The 22,030-nt window shown below is 35.3% G+C and overlaps 2 protein-coding genes across 6 annotated transcripts in view; one reads left to right on the forward strand and one right to left on the reverse strand.

The window, feature by feature from the left end:
- LOC149966743 (uncharacterized) overlaps positions 1-17,028 on the reverse strand; it is a 36,943-nt gene extending 19,915 nt beyond the window's left edge. The window contains exons 1-10 of one of the 3 annotated variants that reach the window (XM_090172337.1): positions 16,866-17,028; positions 15,582-15,759; positions 11,539-11,611; positions 9,151-9,212; positions 8,345-8,430; positions 7,356-7,417; positions 6,371-6,468; positions 5,872-5,979; positions 5,721-5,777; positions 2,893-2,955 (exon numbers count right to left, since the gene is read on the reverse strand). In XM_090172337.1, coding sequence (XP_090028463.1) covers positions 2,893-2,955; positions 5,721-5,777; positions 5,872-5,979; positions 6,371-6,468; positions 7,356-7,417; positions 8,345-8,430; positions 9,151-9,212; positions 11,539-11,611; positions 15,582-15,692 — 720 coding nt within the window. In that variant the 5' untranslated portion in view covers positions 15,693-15,759; positions 16,866-17,028. Of the gene's footprint in view, positions 1-2,892; positions 2,956-5,720; positions 5,778-5,871; positions 5,980-6,370; positions 6,469-7,355; positions 7,418-8,344; positions 8,431-9,150; positions 9,213-11,538; positions 11,612-15,581; positions 15,760-16,625; positions 16,761-16,865 lie in introns of those variants that run through there. The other 2 variants (XM_090172345.1, XM_090172353.1) reach the window with 2 other exon arrangements.
- A 445-nt stretch (positions 17,029-17,473) lies between these two features.
- On the forward strand, positions 17,474-21,532 carry LOC149966744 (uncharacterized). Of its 3 annotated transcripts, none has more exons than XM_090154185.1 (3): positions 17,474-17,694; positions 17,881-17,961; positions 20,125-21,532. In XM_090154185.1, exon 3 carries the CDS (start codon positions 20,132-20,134, stop codon positions 21,476-21,478), a length of 1,347 nt encoding a protein of 448 aa, XP_090010311.1. In that variant the 5' UTR covers positions 17,474-17,694; positions 17,881-17,961; positions 20,125-20,131; the 3' UTR covers positions 21,479-21,532. The 3 variants fall into 3 exon arrangements, with proteins under 3 accessions (XP_090010311.1, XP_090010304.1, XP_090010297.1); XM_090154178.1 differs by lacking the exon at positions 17,881-17,961 and adding an exon at positions 19,303-19,458; XM_090154171.1 differs by lacking the exon at positions 17,881-17,961 and having other exon boundaries at positions 17,476-17,694.
- Positions 21,533-22,030: the final 498 nt, after the last annotated feature.

Consider the following 22,030-nt stretch of genomic DNA (forward strand, 5'->3'; position numbering starts at 1 on the left):
ATTAAATAAGCGTTTGCGGCCAAAAAATACAAAACACCTAGAAATTTCCCAAAATTAACAAAACTTAATTTATTTTATAAACTACCGGAATATAACGTGGAAATTATTAGGACTGAAAAACACTTGGTGTCGGCAACGAAAACTGTGGTGTCGGCGAACACACGACGAAAATAATTACAACAAAAAACGTGAAAATGCCCAAAAATGTGCAATTTTTTAATTTAATTAAAAAATTAAATAATAATTTGCGGCCAAATTAAAAAAGCCTCGCTATCTACGTGACAAGGTCTATCAGGCGCAAGCAAAATAAAAATAAAAATCAATGAGGCCGATGTAGTTAACTTCACCCCAAAAGGCATATTTTTCTATATTCTGCAGTTTTTAAGGACTTTTTAAACCTTATGGCAGGCCTCTTTTCTAATTACATAGATTAGATCATGGTCGGAAATACTTGTTGGAAGCACATAAGCATGGAGGAAGCACGTGACTGATACTGCGTTCAGTCAATAGGAGCAGACATCTCCATAGAAGAGGAGGGGTTCAAAAATCAAGTGGCTCTGCCGAACGGCGGAGACACGAACTGAGTTCAATTACGTAACGCATCAATGTTGTTCCTTAAATCAGTTGTGAAGTTTGGCAATACATTATTGGGAGGAATATAAATAAAACCGACTATCAGTCTACCAGAGTTGACAAATTTAATGTCTAACCATAGCTTTTCAATTGTACCTAATTCATTATTATTATTATTGTTATTGCTTGAAGTTAAGTCATTAACCCTAATAATGGATGAATCATTTTTATACACCACCACCATTTCTATTTTTCCTATCTACCCTTAACAGGTTATATCCAGGAATATGGCAATTAATTTGTTATTACAAAAGTTTTGAAATTAATGAAATGTTTTTAGGGAGAAGGGCCACAAAAGTAGGGAAAGGTAGCAAAATATGATAGTAAAGAATTTTGGCAAAATTGCACTACAGCGGCCTCATGTAATTTCGTGTTTTTTTTTGGTGGAGAATGTAGCACTTGACGCGTAGATTACGAAACTAATTTTTTTTGGGGCCGCAAATGATAATTAAATTAATTAACTTAATGTTAAAAATGTACTAATTTTAGGGAATTACCGTGTTTTTGTATTTGTGGGTGGCGGAGAATGTAGCACTTGACGCGTAGATTACGAAACTAATTTTTTTGGGCCGCAAATGATAATTAAATTAATTAACTTAATTTTAAAAATGTACTAATTTTAGGGAATTACCGTGGTTTTGTATTTTTGGGTGGCGGAGAATGTAGCACTTGACGCGTGACGCGCAGATTACGAAACAATTTTTTTGGGCCGCAAATGATAATTAAATTAATTAACTTAATGTTAAAAATGTACTAATTGTAGGAAATTACCTTGGTTTTGTATTTTTGGGTGGCGGAGAATGTAGCACTTGACGCGTTGATTACGAAACTTTTGTTTTTGGGTCGAAAATGATAATTAAATTAATTAACTTAATGTTAAAAAGTTAGTAGAGTGGAAACCTAAACAAACAGTAACAAGCCGTGGTGTAGGCGACAACCCGACGAAGATAATTACTTCCAAAACACGTAAAAGACGTTACTAAACTCCCCGTATTGGCGCCTGACGGCGCCGCGCACTCGCTTCGCTCAAGCGCTGGGGGCGCGCAGCGCCTCCCCAACCCCATACTAAAAAAAGCGATGGGCCATCTATAACGCGACCTAGAGGACAGTACCAAGCCTTACGCATAAAGTATATACTTTTAATCTCAACCAGAAACAAAGTGGCCCAAAAATACAAAACACCGAGAAAATGAACAAAAACTGTATCTGATTTTATACAAAAAGGGAATATCACGTGGAATTCATTAGGACACCGAAACTGTGTTGCCGGCGAACACACGACGGAAATAAGTACAACAAAACACGTGCAAATGCCCAAAAATTAGAAATTTAAAATTACATTAAAAAATTAAATAATCATTTGCGGCCAAAATAAAAATTACCCTCGGCATCTACGTGACAAGGTCTATCAGGCGCAACCAAAATTAATATAAAATTCAATGAAAATGAGAAATTTTTAAAATTAAAAAAATTAAGTTAAAAAATTAAATAATCATTTGCGGCCAAAATAAAAATTACCCTCGGCATCTACGTGACAAGGTCTATCAGGCGCAACCAAAATTAATATAAAATTCAATGAAAATGAGAAATTTTTAAAATTAAAAAAATTAAGTTAAACAATTAAATAATCATTTGCGGCCAAAATACAAATTACCCTCGGCATCTACGTGACAAGGTCTATCAGGCGCAACCAAAATTAATATAAAATTCAATGAAAATGAGAAATTTTTAAAATTAAAAAAATTAAGTTAAACAATTAAATAATCATTTGCGGCCAAAATAAAAATTACCCTCGACATCTCCGTGACAATGTCTATCAGGCGCAACCAAAATTAATATAAAATTCAATGAAAATGAGAAATTTTTAAAATTAAAAAAATTAAGTTAAACAATTAAATAATCATTTGCGGCCAAAATAAAAAATACCCTCGACATCTACGTGACAAGGTCTATCAGGCGCAACTAAAATTAATATTAAATTCGATGAGGCCGCTGTACTACACTTCACCCAGAATTTTTTTTGAAATCAGCAAATGATTTTAATTTAATTTTTTTTTAAATCAGCAAATGATTTTAATTTAAATTTTTTTTTTTCAAATTTGTGAAATATTACTACTCTTGTACTAATGGTACATTCAGGAGCTTTGGCTCTCGGGGGATTATATTAGATCTCTGTACTGCATACTTGTTCAAACATTATCTTTCGGACACCAATAAATTCTTAAATAGTCTTAACTATTAACCAATATGCAAATTTACCTGTTCCAGTTTTGCTTTTCCCAATTTACTTTTCATTTCAGCCCAATTTGCCTTTCGTTGTTCCTTATAAATAAAGAAAAAAATACATTAATGTTAAATATAATAAATTCGATTGCGTTAAGTATCGGAAGATCTTTATATCTAGTCAGCAGATGGAGCTAATAATCTGCCGCTTTTCAGCGCCCCTATTTCGGTTGGTGCCTGGGGCAATTTCCCCTTTAATAAGCCCTGTTCTATCAAAAAACATTTCCATCATTACAAAAATGATGAACACCAAGTGATTTAACAAACAAATTAACAGACTTATTATTATTATATTGTACGTATTCACAAAGTACCTTAATATCATTAGTAGATGCAGCTTAAAAGCAGTGTTTCAAAAATACCACTTTCCTCAAATTATGCATATACCACTGGTAAATACATGGTGTTTCAAAGAGTTATGCAAGCACAAAACCAAGCAGCAGGGAAATGCGAACATTAAGGTTTGGGTTCGTGTGATAGGTAAAAGAGGACTATGTAAACAAAACGAGGCATTCAGCGTTAAAAGTTAACTTAAACAGTATTTCAAGTCGTCATGGACCTTGATTTCTCATCACTTTCAAACTGCAACAATGGAGTTCACTTCGGAAGAACTGGTGGATATTCATTTTGTGTATGGACTAGCAGATGGCAATGCTTTGGCTGCTCAAAGTCTCTACCAGGAAAGGTACCCAAACCGGCGTGTCCCTGTCTCACGGACTTTTACCCATGTCCATCGTTGATTACGTGAGACCGGCACATTTACTTGAACTTCTCTGAGACTGGTTCGTTACAAACGTATTGTTCGCCTTACGTAACAGAAACGAAGTAGTTCGACCACGGGTTGCCTGCAATGTTCAGTTTATAGAAGAGATGCTAGAGGTTTTCCACGACAAACCATCAACAAGCACACTTACTGTAGGACATGAAATGGGAGTCAGTCATTCGTCCATTTGGCGGTTCATGCACGAGAATCTTCAGTACCCTTTTCAAAAACAGAGTCAAAGCGTTAAATCCGGGGCATTGGCCATTGCAAGTGGACTTTGTTGAAAATAGTATACTAATTTCTTAATTGATTAATTACTCAATGCTATGACCTTTCAACCTCCTAATCATTAACCCGATGGTGGCGCCATCTAGTGGCGACATTTTCACATTAGAGATGACTAATGCTCCTTTTATCAAGTGGGGGACTTGTCAAGCAGAATTTGAGTTGACAGGGTGTTATGAATTAGCTTCCCTAAGTAAATTACCTAGACCATAGGCCTTAGTGGTCACTAAATGACACTTGTAAATATGTATAGTATTTTTAAACTTAAACCTTAATTAAATACAATAATAAACCAGTTTAAGTAAATCATGTTTGATTTATCCACCTACTTTCCAACAGACTTAACACTGTGGTTCTTGGAGCGTGCAGATGTCTTGTTTCCTAAAAGCGCCCTTTTCACTGACGAAGTTACTTTCTCAAGGGAAGGCCTATTCAACACCCACAACCAGCACAAGTGGGCGCTCGAAAACCCGCATGCCACTTTACACGTGGTTTTCAAGAGCGATTCTTGGTTAACATGTGGGCTGGAATAGTTGGAGACATCTTGGTTGGCCCTTCTATGTTGCCGCAACAACTCACTGTAGCGTCATACCTGGTTTTCCTGCAAGATGTCTTGCCTAATCGTCTGGATGACATACCACTAGCGACTCTGCGACGAATGTGGTTGCAGTATGACGGGTCTCCTGCTCACTATGCCTTGGCAGTCTGGGAAGAACTGAACCAGCGATTTTCACAAAGATGGATAGGAAGAGGAGGTCCAGTCATATGGCCTTCAAGATCACCTGACCAAACTCTGTTAGACTTTTTCTTGTGGGGATGGATGAAAGAATCTGGTATACGCCACGCTAGTAGATTCTCGATATGGTGGCAAGGTTCCAAGCCACTACCGAACAGATTCAGAACGCACAAGGAGTATGTCAACATGTACGCAATTACCTCCTTCGACGCTGTCGTCTTTGTGTAAGAGTTGAAGGTAGAAACTTCAAACCATTATTGTAACTTGCACAAAATACACTTTTTCCTACTTCGTTCTTCTATGTTTAATTAAACTCATTGCACATTTCTTATTTACTCATTTTTGTTTTTTGTTATTTATCTCAATTCCCACGCATTCGCAAATTCATCATACCCTTGAAATCACATTTCCCTGTTGCTTGTTTTTGTGCTTGTTGCGGCCTATTTCCAGGGGCTAGTAGGCCACACTTTGAAGCTCTCTGGCGCTCTTAACTCATCGTAGGAAAGTGGGAAAAAAACAGGCATACTTCTCAACTCACCCCCTACAACTCCTTAAAATTTTTGCATAACCTTTTGAAACACCCTGTATGGTTCAGTAATGTAAATATTAGTTTATATTGTATGATAATATGCAAGATCAAGAAAATAATTCAAAATTGGAAAACATCAACTTTAGAAAATCTTCAGCTTTATTTTAATTACTCTACGAGTCTGATCTAAATCTCAAAGGTTTTACTCCATAAATGTAAAGTTTTAAATACTGTAAAGAAATTCATGGAAATATACCACTTTTCCCATTTTATACCATAAAGTTATTTACTACATTAGTTAAACCCTGTTAAATTCCACTTTGGAACCCTGCTCATAAGGTACCTTTCTTAAATCAAAAATCTTAATATTGAACCCTGAAAAATATTTGGAAAATATGTGTAAAAATGATGAACGAATTACAAAAAAAAGTACCTCAAAATTATTATTATTAAGATTTCAGAAGTCAAGATTTTCGTTTTTTTTGGCCTACCTTCAAAACTGCAGCCTGATCCATTTCCACAATTACATCATTCAAAACTTCGCAAATCTAAAATAAAAATTATTTCTAAAATTGTAATATAACATTTTGAGTATGATAGTGTTAAAGCTGTAAAGACAAAATATTCCATGTACAAACTCACCTTTTCATCATTCTTTTTGTGAGAAATAAGACTTTTCAATTTATTTATATTCTTTAATAAATTAGAAACCTCCTCTTGAAGTTCTTTTTTATGTACACAAGCATCAACCTATAATAAAGTTTGTTTACATGAAAATACATCTGGTTACTGCAAAGCATTTGGGTAACAGCGAGTTTTTATGGATAAAATTTAGTAAACTGGTTAAGTTTGTTAAATCGGGTATAGTTAATAAGTTGGGTGAATTGAAATGATTTGTGTTAAAGTGAGTTAATTGAGGTAAGTGCTGATAATATTAAATTCTGGTACTTTAGAACAATTTCTAGTAAATTCAGGTAATTTTGAATGTGAAATCGAGTAAATTGGATAATAAAAACTATAAATTGGGAAAATTCTAATACATTTGTTAAAAATTGAAAACCCTTTTTTTATAAGTGACATTATTTGAATTCATTAATTAAGAATCATGTTAATTTAATTAAATGAAAGGGTTTGTACTTACAAATTCATTGCAGACTGCTTGGTATATGGCTTTCAATTCACGCGCATACAAGCAGTAATTCAATATAACTGATACTAATAATCTTTGATCTTTCCATTCTAAAAAAATAATTTTTATGAACACATTTGTTACATTCCTAACATACTTCAGAATATCCACAACCTAAAAAATGAGCATTAGACTTGGATATTTTTGTTATATATTGTGAATAACCAATCCAAGATTTACCGGGTGAATTAACAATTTTGGATTTCTCACTAAATATTGATGAACTCCCTAAACAAGGAAATTTATCGTCACTATATGTATAGCTGTATTTACTGTAAATAAAGCAGGAAAATGTACTTTAATCTTAGTTAAAAAGGATTTTTTAACTTAATAGGCATTATCCTGCATACTATATCTTTCCTAGTCTGAAGAAATTTTGTAGGAAGTGTTTATGTACAAATAACATAATTGAAACTTTTGATGAATTATATGTATGGTTTATGTACGTAACTTTTAATGCCCAAACATCAAATTAAAAGCAAGTAAAATTAGCACGCTTTTTGGAGTCTCAAGTGTATAAACAAACACAAAATTACTAAAGATATCTATTCGTAGCCTGCTCATGTTCGTTGCCATGGTAACGCGTTTATAGATAGGCCATGACATTAAGACTCCCATGGCAGTCACGCGATTATTTTACAGGATCGTGAGGTGTTAAATAAATGTCATGGTTGTTTCAAGGTGGGGCATAGCACCATACTTACGATGTTACCACCAAGCACCCAATGGATAAATTTATCTAGAAACAAACAAGCACAATAGCTATTTTTGTAAGGTATGAAGAGTAGTAAATGGAACTACTTTCTTAGCAGTAAGTGCTTCCTATCTTTAAAATACCTACATCTAGTGTTGGCAAACAAGCTCATATTTCATATGAAAAACTATTTGAATGGCAATATCCACCTACTAGCTACAATGTAGTAAAACACAAACTTACTTGGAGAAAATAAATCATAGTTAGATACTTCCATATTACAAAACCCTTCAAAAACTTTGTTACTGAAATGAAAAACCAAATTCAGTTTAATTAATTCAAGTATTTTATTATTTCTTTCAAAATATAAAAATTTTGATTAAGGGCCAAGTCATGAGTGACTTATAGAATGAGTGTGTTATCAAAATTTGGTATAATGTAATGTTTAAGCAAATTTTTTTTATAAAGTATTAAGATATAAGATAATTTTTTTTGTGGAAAGTTTTTAACTGTTGCTCGCTTCAAAGTCAAAACCTCACTCCCATAACCTTTTTTTTTAAATTATAATTGCACAAGTTAGATAACAATACTAAGCATTGTTGTAATGCAAATTTTCTTAATAACTCCTATTTTGGACACTAACTCGACAATATTTATATACTATGAAGCTCTGATTACATGTTACACATATGTTTCTTATAGTAGTTTCGACTATAAGAATTTAATGAAATGGAACTTTATTATAGTGAGATTATTAAGAGGGAAAATAACGCTTTGGGCCAAGTAAAACGTTACCCAGCGGCAAAAGTAGCATAAGACCCAAAAGTGTGTCAGAACGGTATAGTAGTTAATGAGTTTGTCGCAAAGTAAAATAGGGAAACGAAGGGGGGTCGGAAAATATGCCTTCAAAATCTAGGTACTCCAGCGCCGCCAAGTGAGGCGTTTTAGAACGTATGTCTGCGGGCTAATAAATCGAAGAGAGATAATCACGCCAGACTATAGACTAAATATAATGTTGCTAGTACTATTCCAACTAGTAGGTTATGTAGTCTATAGTGTGACTAGGTCTCACTAGAAATTTTAATAGGCGCGAAGGTACTGCTGACAAACTTTTGGGTTTTATGCTACTTTTGCCAGCGGCAAAACAAGGTCTATTAACATAAAATACTTTTTATTTAAACTTTGTTCCAACAGTTAAAATGAGACTTGCAACTGCAATTATATGTACTTACAGCATTAAGCAAAAATGAGCCAGAGGAAGGATATCATCATAATCTTCTTTTCGCTCTAGTTGACTAATAGCTTCAAAATTTCCAAGCTGCAAAGGAGGAAAGTTAAGTGTTACCAAAAGCGACATAAGACCCAAAAGTGTGCTAAACCACTATATTCTTCACTGATAGCTTGTCACGAAGTAAAAAAAATGTAGGCAAGGGGGATTTAGAATACATCATCAAAATCTAAAATTTTCACTACTTCGGCACCACCAAGTGTGCCATTTCAGAACGTACCTCTATGCGTAAGTGAAAGAAAGAAAATCACCTACAGACCAAAGAAAATACTTCCAGTACATAGTCATCTAGTGGGCTTTGTAGTCGTTGACGAGATTAGCTTTCAGAAGGTATTTCAAAAGGTGCAAAAGTAGGGCTACCTGACACACTTTTGGTTCTTCGTGTTAGCATGTAAGTAGTAATCATTAATGAAAATATCTAGTGAATTATATTTTGGTTCCCCTAAAACCAATAGTTAAATAAAAGTAAGAGTATTTGGTGTTTTATCACAAAAATTTCGGATTTAAGGATAGATATAAAACAATTAAATTTCTTACTGTAACCATTAATTTACAATAATAATATCTGATTTACTGACATGGTTTGAGGAACTTTTTTTTTAATATTTTTGAATCACTAAAGATTGAACTACATCTAAATGTAAAATTTTTTTAAAAATTGAAATTTGATATCCTTAAAATTGGTGTTAGTTTTTGTAGGTGTTCAAATAACTTTATGTGCAGCTTTTTTAGCAAACAATAATGACAAACCTTGACATATATGCCCCTTAAATAAAATATCATATGGTAATAAACAGCTCTCCATGGATAACCCCAGAAGTAAAATATTAAATGCAGCAGAGAAATAAATATAAATCCAAGAGAACCACATATGGACCTTTATAAGAAGCTAATTAAAAGTATAGAAATTTAGTGACACAAACAAGCAGAATTTGGATAAAATCCTGGGAAAAGATGATCCGAAGAGAACAAGTAATATATGGAAGACAATCAAACCCTATATAAAACCTTAAAGATTAAGAAAAACACTGACAATATTAAAAGGACATAAAATATAACGGACATAGCAAATATATTTAATAACTATTTTGTATCAGTGTCCAAAACACTATAAAAGATTATGGCTTCAAACAATTAAACTATAAACAAACAATTAACACAATAAATGCCATAACATTGCAACGTTTCGAAAAGGTACTCAACTTACAAAAATTATAAAAAATCACAAGGCAGTAAGTATTGATGGTATTCCTCCATTAATAATTAAGAACTTGGGTGGCATAATAAGTTAATAATACCATTTTTAACGATTTCATAAATCTATCACTAATCAAGGGCATTTTCCCAGCAAAAGTCATCCCTGCTTGCAAGAGTGATGATGCTGAAAATACGGCAAACTACCTACCCCTAACGGTACCTGTATCCTTTTCCACCATCACTGAAAACGTTGTGAATTTTCAATCTCTATGAAACAATTCTAAACAGATAAGAGAAAGGACATTTTGTTAGCTTGATATTTATCGACCTAAACAAAGCCTTGCGATACTGTCAACCACCAAATAGTAGTCCAGGCACCAAGTCTCAGTGGTAAAGAAAAATAATGGAAGAAAATATTTTGATATTACGGGTAAGCAATGGGAGCGCCATAATCGGATCTCGCTCCATCCTAAAACTTGCCTCATGCCAGCACTAACAAGACCTTGAAGATATGTGAAAGAGGAACTGCACTAAAAGGGTCTAAATCATATTTAACTGATAGATCACAAATGGTCTCTAATGGTGGCATATACTCCCAACAGATAAAAATTCACAAATCGTGACCCTTAAGGAACAGTATTGGCACCACATCTTTTTAATATCTACACAAGAAACATACAGATGTTTGGAGCATTCTGAAGTGAGCAGATGAAAATATCCTCAAATCCAACTCTTGAAAAAGTAGTACTAGATGCAGAACATGATATAATCAAATTTAAAAAGGCATTACTTGATAAAGGCCTCTTAATGATTGAACGAAAAACCAAATCTCCACAAATAAGAAAACACACCTTCAAACAAACCAGATTCATAAACTGGGATCTACAAATATTGAACATGTAACAGTCTATAAGTACCAAGTGATATGGATCAAGCTACAATATCAAAAGCCAAACATCGCCAATGGCTATTAAATTAAATCCTTGATATCTTTATTAAAACCCATAAATTCTACTTCCCGGGTGTATTTGCTATGATTTCCCCACTATTTGGCTATGGCAAAATTTTCTATAACAACGGTAAGAAAAAAACTCCAAGACTCCCTACTAAAATGCAAAAATGAAGGTGCCAAATTTTATGCAAAAACAAGCAAACTTTCGTCAGTAACAAAAGCTAGAGAGAAATGCGTGATGAAATCACTATAATTCCGATATAAAACTGCTCCCAATTATATTATAGAATATTTTAAAACAGAATACTCTAAAACTAGACCAAATGGAATAGACTTTGTTAATGAAAATTTTTTCCTGCGCGACAAAAGAGTAAAGTACAAGGAGATAACCTTATGGAATATCCTTGAAACAGTGTAAAAATAATAGAATCAAAAATGTTTTTAAATCTAAAATCACTGAAATATTTTAAATTCACCAGTCTTTTAATTTCTTTTTACACATGTATTAAGTTTAATTAATAACTTTGATCCTATTGAAAACCAGTGTAAGCTGAAACGGTGTTCCAATAGAAAGCTATTACTATTATCATAAGTGGCATAATTACCCTAAGTGTGTCAGTAAGATAAATTTTACAATGACACGAGTCCTACGTTTCTTTGGTCCATGTAGAACAAGCTCTCATTGATGAATTTCTATGGGAAAGGCTCTTATTGGCACACTTAGGGTAATTATGCCACTTATGCTATTATTATAGAGCGTTAATTTTGTGCACAAATAAACAAATATATTGTGAAATAAATTTTTCAAATTTGAAATTATGGTAAAATACGTAAACTAAAATCTTTTAAAAATACATTATAGCAATAGCTGTGAGGCCATTATTTTTAAAATTATTTTCTATCGCAAAAAGATATGGTGTCTAAAACCGAACCAATAACTTAAATTTTATAGCAACAGACTAGTGCTTACATAAAATAAATTATTATTACCATTTCAAAATGTTCAGCATCATAATCTAACTCATATAGCATAGCTAGATAAATCTTTTGCAGAAGATCAGTCTGAAAATAGAAATATACTCAGTAGACATACCAAAATTAGTATCTAAAGCCATTTAACAACTTGGAACCTATGAATAGGTATCAGTAAGTAATAGACATTTAGAAGAGGTAGCACCAAGATTTTACAAATGTTGGCTTATTGGAATTTTAATTACATCTGGTTTCCCCAAAAACACCCGGACCAACCATTGGTTAAAGTGTGCAATAACTGGGGGCTTTACCAGGGAGTCGAGGTCTGGATCTTGTAAGCAATAAGGGCGGTGGCGCACTGGGAGCTGTTAGCTCTAATCAAATGGTCCTATCTCCACCTCCGACTTCGGACAGGTTTGGGCAGGAAACTGAGCTTCAGCTCAGGCTAACTGAGAGGGTCCAGGCAAACTGGCCACGTCGGCGGATGTTGTAGCCTTCTATGGGGCAGCGGGTCTCCATATGAGGGCAAGGTGGTCCTGTTTCCCGGCCTTTTGAGGCACACCGGGATATCCGGTGCCAGCTGTGCCGGGTTATGTGAACCGCTGCATGTCCGTCTTTCTCCTTTAGGAGCTCTCTCCAAAGGTTATGACCCTTTACCTACATAGGTAGCAGTGTTCAGCGATATCTAGATACGGATCTAGCTACGTTTTGAGGTACTTTTTTTAGGTACAAGACACAATTGTGGGTAAAAGATTCTTTCTTCTTTTGGTAGTAGCAGTCTTTTTATTATAACTTTTCAACCAATATATTTTAATACATATATAAAATGATATACCAGGTACAAAGAGTGAAAACGAACGTAATTATGTATTTAGTTTGAATAAGCATTATCTGGGTTTCTTACAGGCATCTCTCCAGGGGGAATGTCTACCTCTCGGGCGTTAAGAGCTTGCCAATGGACATCACACATACGTTTGTATGGTAAAAACCACCCTGAGCCTAGTTGCCTTCCCCCGAGAAAAGGTTTCTGAGAGAAACACTGAGAATTATTAACGTTTGTAGCATACAAGATTCAGACTCAGGGGCGGACAGGTGCCTTTTTCGTGAAGTGGGTACTGTAGGCTTGGGGCCCCCCAAAAATCACTTTTCTAGTGGTCCCACGTCGAACTACAGGGTAATTTTGGTCGCGGCCCCGTGAGATAACGCTCACCAGCCCACCGGCCCAATCCGCCCCTGGTCAGACTTTAAAAGAAACACCTACTCTTCACATGACGGACATTGTTGTTTGCAGTGATGAATGTAATTATTTAGTTTTTCGTATAAATGTGTCGGTACTATTAATACGGAAAGCATGGTGACTACCGCTGAGTTCAGTGTTTCTCCATCTTCCCGCTACTATCCTATCATAAAGGAAGACAACGAAGCAGTCGACGATATGACTTATTGGAAATAAGGTCGGCGCTAGGGCATGGAGACAAAGGCGACCGCCTAGAGCTCCACACTCAGCGGCACTTAATGGGTGGCCAGCATTAATCCGTCAAAGGGCGTGGCCGAAGTCTGGTCCCGGAACACCCCTGGTCTACACCACTTGCCCGCACTTAGCGGGGGGTTTTGGTTACCTAGTATCTTTTATCTTTTATCTAGATACCAAATCGCTGAACACTGATAGGTAGGGTGTCAGCTGGAGTTGCTACAACATCCGCTCTTAATCCTACTGCTGTGTGCGAAGTGGGAATTGGTCCACCCATTGCTGCACCTTCTGGGTTGAGTGGCTTGCGTCAAAGGTGCAACCATCAGTAGTCATCTGTCCAGGCTTAGGGACGCTGTCGTAGGGCACTATGATGATAGGCCTCCGGTGGTATGGCCCCTGTTGCTAGGTACACCAGGCTTTAAATTTTGACACACTGTCCAGACCATTATTAAAAGGTTCAACCAACAATGTAAACGGTAGTGTTTTTATGGACATTTGAAACTCGTTGCAATTGAAAATTGGGGATACTTTTGATTACACAACCCTAACCCTGGTACTGAAGATATTAAAAATAAAGTCATGGTTTCATTCAGGGTTAAATTTTTGTAGGATAAATATTTCATCAACCACCTTCAGGGTGACCACCGAATATTTTAAAATCCTTATAAGGAATTACAGGAGATTTATCAGTGAGATATAGGAAGAAAATTGGGAAAAAGAAGGAAAATATAAGAAGAAAAGGGGGGAGGAAAATATAGGAAGTAAATTGTGGGCAAAAGAAAATATAGGAAAAAAATGGGGGAAAGGAAAATGGGGGGGGGGGGAAGGAATATATAGGAAGAAAAAAGAAAAAAGGAAAATATAGGAAGAAAATTGGGTGGGAGGAACATATGGGAAGTATATTGGGTGGGAAAAAGAAAATATAGGAATAAAATGGGGGAAAAGGATAATATAGGAAGGAAATGTTGTAAAAAGAAAATATAATAACAAAACGGCGGAAAAGGAAAATATAGGAAGAAAATTGGGGGAAGGAAAATGAAGGAATAAAATCGGGTGGAAAAAAAATATAGGAAGAAAATGGGGGGAAAGGAAAATATAGGAAGAAAATTAGGGAAAAAGGGAAATATAAGAAGAAAATTGGGGGGAAATGGAAAATATATGAAGAAAATTGGGAGGGGAAATGGAAAATTGGGGTAAAGAAAAGAATATATAGGAAGAAAATTGGGGGAAATGGAAAATTGGGGAAAAAAGGGAAATATAGGAAGAAAATTGGAGAAAAAAGGGAAATATAGGAAGAAAATTGGGGCGAAAAGGGAATTATAGGAAGAAAATTGGGGCAAAAAATAGAAAATTAATAGAAAAATATAAGAGACAAATAATTATACAATGCTAAAAATCTGGCTAGCTACCTAATCCTGTAAGAAATTGGGAGAAAAAATAGCAGAAAATTAATAGAAAAAATATGATAAAATTAATTATACAATAAGAGAAAACGGTTGTCAAAATGGTTTAAAAGGGGTATAACATACAAAATAAAGTTGATAACCAATAGAAATAGTCAAAAACTATCGCCGAAAAATGTTGGATATAAGCATCTTTAAAAATGAGGACGTTTAAAAGACTTCTAAGGGTAAAATATCAAGCATTTAATTTCTTCAGACTTTTGAGTTAAAATATAGGAAATTTAATGAAATTAAAGAAGAAAAAAAGGAAGGACGTTAAATTATAGGAAAAAGGAGCAGCACCCACCACTTCTGGACCATATCGTAAAACATTTTTATACTCATTTATGATATCTATTTTGTATTGTGATTTATATTTGGCTTCATGCTAACTGGCACCTTAATATGACACCTTTGGCATCGTTGGACGTAGTCCTCCTTTTTAAGTTATAGTTCGCCACATTGGGCACTATTATTTTTAAAAGTGCATTAAATGTTTTGTTTTACTTGGCAAACCTCAACCCTATTGTTATCTTTTGGTATAAGCATACCCCTAGACATTAACTTTACTTCAAATCCCCTAGACAATTTTATTTATCTAGCCGAGCCCAGTATGAAAGCGACGCGGGAGCCCGGGCTATTGTCTTAGTTTGACCAATGTAGTGAGGATATAGTTTTAATTAGGATTAGCCACCCCTTAGTCTCTCCTCATGGTAATGGAAACGTTCATGATATATATATTTTCGCTACAAAGATGCTCTTTGATGAGGGGCTGATCACTATCCGTAATTGGTGTACAATCCTGTAGTTTTGACTGTATTAAAGTAATTGATTGAAGATTTAGCACTACCAAAGGCTGTGTTTGCTGTAATTGGTGTACAGAATTTAAGGATGTGATTTAGTCCCTCTTGGGAGAAAAACATGCCCAAACCCTACACCCGTCCAAGGAGGGAAAACCGAGAGAGACTGCAGGAATACGTAAATTTGCTTAGTCTGCGCTACCATTCTAAGCTGAGTGGAAAGCATGTTTCTTTCCAAACCAGGCTAAGAATCACTATATTTCTTATTATTGTTGTTATTTTACACAATATATAAAATAGCTCTATAAAAAATTATAGATCTATGAACCAATTAATTATAGTTTTACATTTATATTTTTTAATTCTTGTGGCGAAGCAGAGATGTTAAAACTCTCCAAAAGCTCAGAAATTTGAACAGTGGTGAAAGTTTTTAGGCATGTTCCTTGTGGCGCTGCCATAGCTATAGAAAGGTCTTTTAAAACAATTAAGGCTTGTGGGTAGACTCGCAGATTCTTGTTTTTGATACTGGAATAAAAAAAAGGAATAAATTAAGTTCATAATGAGTGTTTCGATAAAATATGGAAAGTAACGTGTAAATGTTTCTTCTACATCACTAGCTATAGAGACTTGGCACTCTGTAGCTTTGGCCATGGCCGCCATTGTGGTCATTTTTTTCCCCCACGATAAAAACTACTGAAAAAAAACTGTGACGTAGCACTGCCAAGTCCCTATAGTTATTAAAGACAGAGAGCAATATTTTGAAATTTTAAGTTCCAATAAAGTATTGAAACGCTTAAACCCGTGATCCAGAGAAAAACATCTTATGCGTAAGAATACAACTATTAGATTTAAAGTGTGCAAATTCTAATTTTAGGTTTTCAAGTTGAGTTTCAAGTACTGTAAAATTATACTCTTTCGGGTCCTTAAAACGTTTCAACTTCTATTTTGGCTTAAATTTATCTCTGCTATTTTAGAAAAAAAAAATGAATTCTTTTAGAAATTACTAAATAATAAACTTGAATTAAAGTAACGATGTCGGGATACCCTGATGACAACAATAATGTATCTAAACATAGATGGGTTTATTCATTTTCAATTTAAAAATTAATATTCTTCCTTTCACTTCCATATTCTTATACACTATTAAAATTTGTAATTTTATTTATTGAAGTATCTTTGATCAAATAGAAAGAATTTTAATTTAAGTACTAAATAAAAATAATTTTAAGCTAATTATTTATCAATTTATTCACCAAATTTAAACACAGACCAAATGGGTAAATTGGCAAATTTATGTTTAGAGAAAGATTCAGGTATCTTTCGAATTCTTAGAATAAAATATGATAATCCAGGTACTCGCACCCAAGTATTTCCCATTTTCGAGCACTCACCTCAATAAATTATAAATAATTTCTTTTGTTGGTTATTAAATGCCTTTATTTGTAATATTGTGTGACATCATACCACTTTTGGTTTGATTAATTCCAACTAAATCTGATTTTTAGTTTTTAAAAAGTAAAATTGCCATTGTATATCCCATTTTATTTTATACATTATGGTACTCAGATATTATATTATAGAAATAATTAATAGGTTAAGATTTTTTCAATATTTGATTAATAGATACTTACGATGAATACGTAGTTTTACAAACTAAGGTGACGTTTTGTGCCTCTGAAATAGAAATCCGAATCCGCGCGCAAAGCTGCTTTGACCTGTGTTCAGATTTCAATAGCTGTATCGGATAATTTCCCGAAAGTCCGTTGCCATTAATATTTTTAATTTATTTATTTATATATTCAACAACAACTTCGAAGCCAAAGTCTAGCTTACGTGCAGAAAGGCAAATAATTAATATAACAAAATAATGTAGATAAAAAAATACAATAATGAACATATTTTTAAAATCGACATTATAAAAGAGGGACAATTTTGAGCGGAATTTGAGATAATTAGCGAATTCCAATCATTAACTACACTGTTTGAAAAAAAATAAACATTAATATTTTTTGGTTTAGAAATTTGACGAGCTACATAAAATTTAAGAGTTGCATAAACTTATTGAAAGTATTTAATGAAAATAAATATAAAAAGTGGTTGAGAAGATCGTCCTTTACATAAAAATAATAATTGCCTTCATATCGATACAAGATTTGATTAATCCATGAAGGCAAACCTTGAGTAAAACAATTTCTTATGAAATCGATATTTTTGCCTTTGAACATTTTTTTTAGGGAACTGGCAACGCTGTCTTGGTGGTAAATGCGAGTTGTTGGTAAAATAGGCATGGTTAGAATTGCGTTCATTTTTGACTCTTCAGCTCCTGGCCAGCTAGAGCTGTAAGCACCAATAATTGAACGTAATTATTTTTCAAAAAGATAAAACCAAGAGGATTTTGAATAGGAGTAAAATTAACCGCCTTCTCGTCGGTTTATTACGACGGAGTGACTTGAATTTTTCGTAAGTGCAGTTATTTCGTATTCCCATTTTTAAATGTCATATACTCTTATCTTAGAATACCAGTCCGGTTTCGAGTATTATGCAGGGCTATTGATCAATACGCGCTTAATGGTTTTTGGAATTCATTTTTAACTGAAATTACCACTACATGATTTTTAACTCTAAAATGCCTCTTTATTGTAATAGTAGTGCCATGGTGCCTAGCCCCAAAATATATGGTGTCGCCCGCGGCGCGTCGTGGTGAAGTTTTGAGATCACTCAATTACAGTAAAACCAGTTTGTTCCTTATTATTCAATTTTATTACAACTGTAAGTTATTTTTGAGCCGATAATGTTTATAATTATAAGTTCCCTGTTAATACAAATCTCTCACTCCGACCACTCGTCGTTCTTACAAAAATAAAGTGAGATTTAGTAGAAATGGTATTTTTATAAGTGCATCCGAACCTGCGAGAATGATCTGTATCGTAATGTCTGTTATAAGCTAAAATCTAATGTTTAAACCCTCTTCGTTTATGAACTAACTAATGAAGATCACGCATTATGACGCATACGCCTCAAAATTAACTTCCAATGCGTGGAATTAGTGATTAATTTCTACTCGAAAAGAAAACATATGTTTCCGTCGCTGCCTATCGTGTCAAAGTGCCCCAACAGATATAGCACACGGAATTTTAAATTTGGCGGTATATTAACAAATGGCGATCATTCTCTAAGCCAGTGTTTCCCAAACTGTGTACAGTGTTCCGCGTCATGGTTCCAGGGGCTCCGCTGAACTATTTGGGGGAAAAATATAAAAATTCCAATAACCCATAGACCTTAAATTTGTAGCACGTAAAACGAATGCTGTTTATTTAGGCTTTCTTTAAATGCTATTTATTTGTTATAATTAGACGGCGAACACATACTATCTTGGGTATAAATTATCTTCGTAGGAGCTTATGCATTTGTAGTTTAGTCTCAAAGTTTTTATTTTTTCAATTTTCGCGAGTCCTGCTGCGCAATTTTATTTTAAACACTAACCTATAATAATATTTTGGTATACAAGGTCTAGAAATGGCTAGGGAAAAAAACTGATGTATAACTTTGTAGTAAGTCACAGGGGCAGGGTGATGTTAGAATTTTGTTTTTAATTTCAGAAGTTCTTGAGATGGCGCCACTAGTACGTTTTCGCTACAATTTAGGAACTATGGGCGCCATCTCTCGATTGAAAGAAGCTAAAAAAATCCGAGTTTTTGCGTACCCCTGTAAAGCAAACTCTGCGTCGAACGAACTGTAAACCGACCTTATAGTAAAGGAATTTGAATCTGAAATCATTTTACTATAAACTAAACTTAGACGTCAGTTACCCAAGCTAGCTACCAACGAAACCATCATCTTTATCTAAAAAGCGTGCAAACAATTTCAAAGAATATTTCATTTGTATAAAAAATAAGGGAACTTTAATGAAACCACAATACCACATTAATTTCATCAAAAGTCAAAATTGCAGCCAGAGATTCCAACAGTAAACCGGTTTCAACGGACGCCCGAGAATTTCACTATAAGTTGCAATGGACCGCTCACATATAACATTAATTTCATTGTTGTTCTGTTGTTGTGCTGTAGAGATATTTCACAAAGAAAACGATGAGCCGAAGACATTGCCAAAACACGTCGGCCATGTTTTAGTGAAAAATTTAAATTTGTACTCCAGGAGTTTGAATGTCGCGGGGAACTTAGGATGCTCTTAGCGCGCGCGTACTGAGAGCCTTATCTTGTGACGTAAGAGCCACATTTTATATTTCTTCTTTTTTATTAAGTTTATCATAAGTAACGTAAGACCCTTAAGTATGACGCTTACATATTGTTTTAATGCTGATTTTGACATTCGATTTGGATTTGCAACTGAGAATACCCTATTGTCGTCTTTGGGCATATTTAAACATTATACACAATCACTCAGAAAATCAGTTAAAAATTTTTCTTAATTGTCATACTTGTTGTTATTATTTATTTTATAGAAACATCTATGTAAACTAAGAATTAATTTCGTTTGATTACTTCGGTACGTAATTGTATCCGCCATTTTCCAATATGGCGGTGGATGAACGCGTAAAACCAAAAAATTCATCTAACCAAGGATAATACAGAATATGTACCCTAGATTCGATTACAGAGAGCTTTCTGAATGACGGTTTTGTAACGAAGCGATTACCCACTTCCTCCGAAAAATTAGTTACCATGGTAACTGTGTTTATAATTTATTCGGAGTTCCGTCAGGAAGTAGGTAAACGCTGTTGAGCACGCGTGAGGCAGTGATTTCGAATCTAGGGTACGAGGTCTATTTTATCTTTGGTTTGACAAACCAACGCGGAAAATACCGCGCAAGTAAATTTGAGCAGAAAGCCGTTAATGAGTAATTTCAAAGCAATGCTTTTCTCTTTCCAGAAGCGGAATGGATTGCAACGTCGAAACGCCGTCCCTTCTAACGGCGGCTCTGTGCAAAGCCGCAGTTCTTCTGTGGAACCACCAGGACGTTAAAGACTCCATAGCAACGTTCAACGTGGAATTTGGCGACTGGCAAGACATTTCGGAGCGAGTGAGGCTGAAGGCTTTGACCGTAGCTGCGGGCCTACCCGTCGTCGTTAAGAAGAAGCTACTGAACGCGGTACAAAGAGTCAGTATGGAGATCCGTTCGTGGTTGCTGAGGCACGGAGAGAACCTCGACGTAGACGAAACCGTCATTCTCGACCTTTACGACAAAGTGTGGTGGGACCCCAACGGCACCATCGACCGCGGGAAGACCGCCGAGGTACTGGCCAGCGACGAGTCTTTGGACCTCGGCTTCCGCTACAGACTCTCTTGCTTCTATTGTCTGGAGGCGCGTATTTACGATCTGTGGGCCAAGATGGACGACGACGAACGTTCCTACGAAAATGACTTGTGCGATTTGAACATGTACGACCGGCGCTTAACTACTTTCTGGACTTACCATTTGCAAGGACGGGTTCAGAGGTTGGAGTTCGACATTCATCGCTACGACCCGGGCAATTCCCCTTGCGCTTACGCCTTCCAGTGCGCCGCCCAGCACGTCAACGTCCCCGCAATGCGCTACTTTTGGGAGAAGATGACGTCTGAGGAACGAGATAAGCATTTGCAGTTGGCCCAAGAGACCGGCGTCGTTTGCTTCGTCATCACCGTCATGGATGAAGAGAGGCAGTTGACGATATTCAAGAACTGGGCCTACAAAGCCCTCGAAGGGCTGTGGTTCTGGCCCAGGCTGGATCTCTTCGTGAAAGCCGCCAGATGCTGTTGGGAGTACCTGAGCGGGTCGGAGTTCAGCGACCTGTTGTGCACCATGGCATCCGGGTGCGCGTACGACGTCGAAGTGTTCGGTTTGTTCTGGCGGGAAGCCCCAGAAATCCATCGTCAGTGTCTGATCAAGGATCGTTACCGAGCGCCGCCGTTACTGGAGAAACTCTTGAAGTCCGCGGACGAGGACAATTTCAAATTGATCCTGAAGGAAGCCAGCGTCGAAGAGAAAGAAAATTTAATTTTCGGAGTGATTGGCATTAGCGTTTGCGCCAATTTCGTCGCTAAGCAACAATGGCACTCCTTGAAGTTGTTCGCCGCGGAATGCTTGTCCAGCAAGCACGCCATTTCGCAGTTGCAAGATGACATCGAAGACCACATGGACCACGATCCACGACAGTTCACTTCCCAAATTATAGAAAGTTGGGAAGATTATAAACCCAAATTCTTTAGGTACATAGATGGCCACGTTGAAAATAAACTGAAATAAATTTAACTGTGTATCTTTCATTTACGAAAATTAAAACTGATTACGAAATATTAAGGTTTTGTTTTACTTGTACACGTAAAAATTAGTGCTATGAATATAATTTTGGAATGGTCGTATGAAATCCTATAATTTTGGAATGTTTCTATATGAAATATGATAATTTTGGAATGGTCCTATGAAATCTTATAATTTTGGAATGATCCTATACGAAAACTTATAATTTTGGAATGTTCCTATATGAAATATGATAATTTTGGAATGGTCCTATGAAATCTTATAATTTTGGAATGGTCCTATGAAATCTTATAATTTTGGAATGATTCTATATGAAATATTATAATTTTGGAATGATCCTATACGAAATCCTATAACTTTGGAATGGTCCTATGAAATGTTATATAATTTTAGAGCTCAACTTTTTTCCCCATTTCCACCTCTGCTGCGCGTATATTGGCAATTTACCGGTTTTGTCGTGAAAGACGTCAACTCGGCTTGAGATACTTTTAGCCCTTTTTTGGGCCGCGCTGTAACCTCAACCACTTGTCGTATTTT

This window comes from Leiobunum rupestre, chromosome 1, assembly GCF_980474605.1.
Source record: "Leiobunum rupestre chromosome 1, qqLeiRupe1.1.hap1, whole genome shotgun sequence".
Taxonomy (NCBI): Eukaryota; Metazoa; Arthropoda; class Arachnida; order Opiliones; family Sclerosomatidae; genus Leiobunum; species Leiobunum rupestre.

Bases quoted from the DNA above. Each gene is read 5' to 3' on its own strand.
- LOC149966744 (XM_090154185.1), top strand. From the start codon at position 20,132: ATGGATTGCAACGTCGAAACGCCGTCCCTTCTAACGGCGGCTCTGTGC.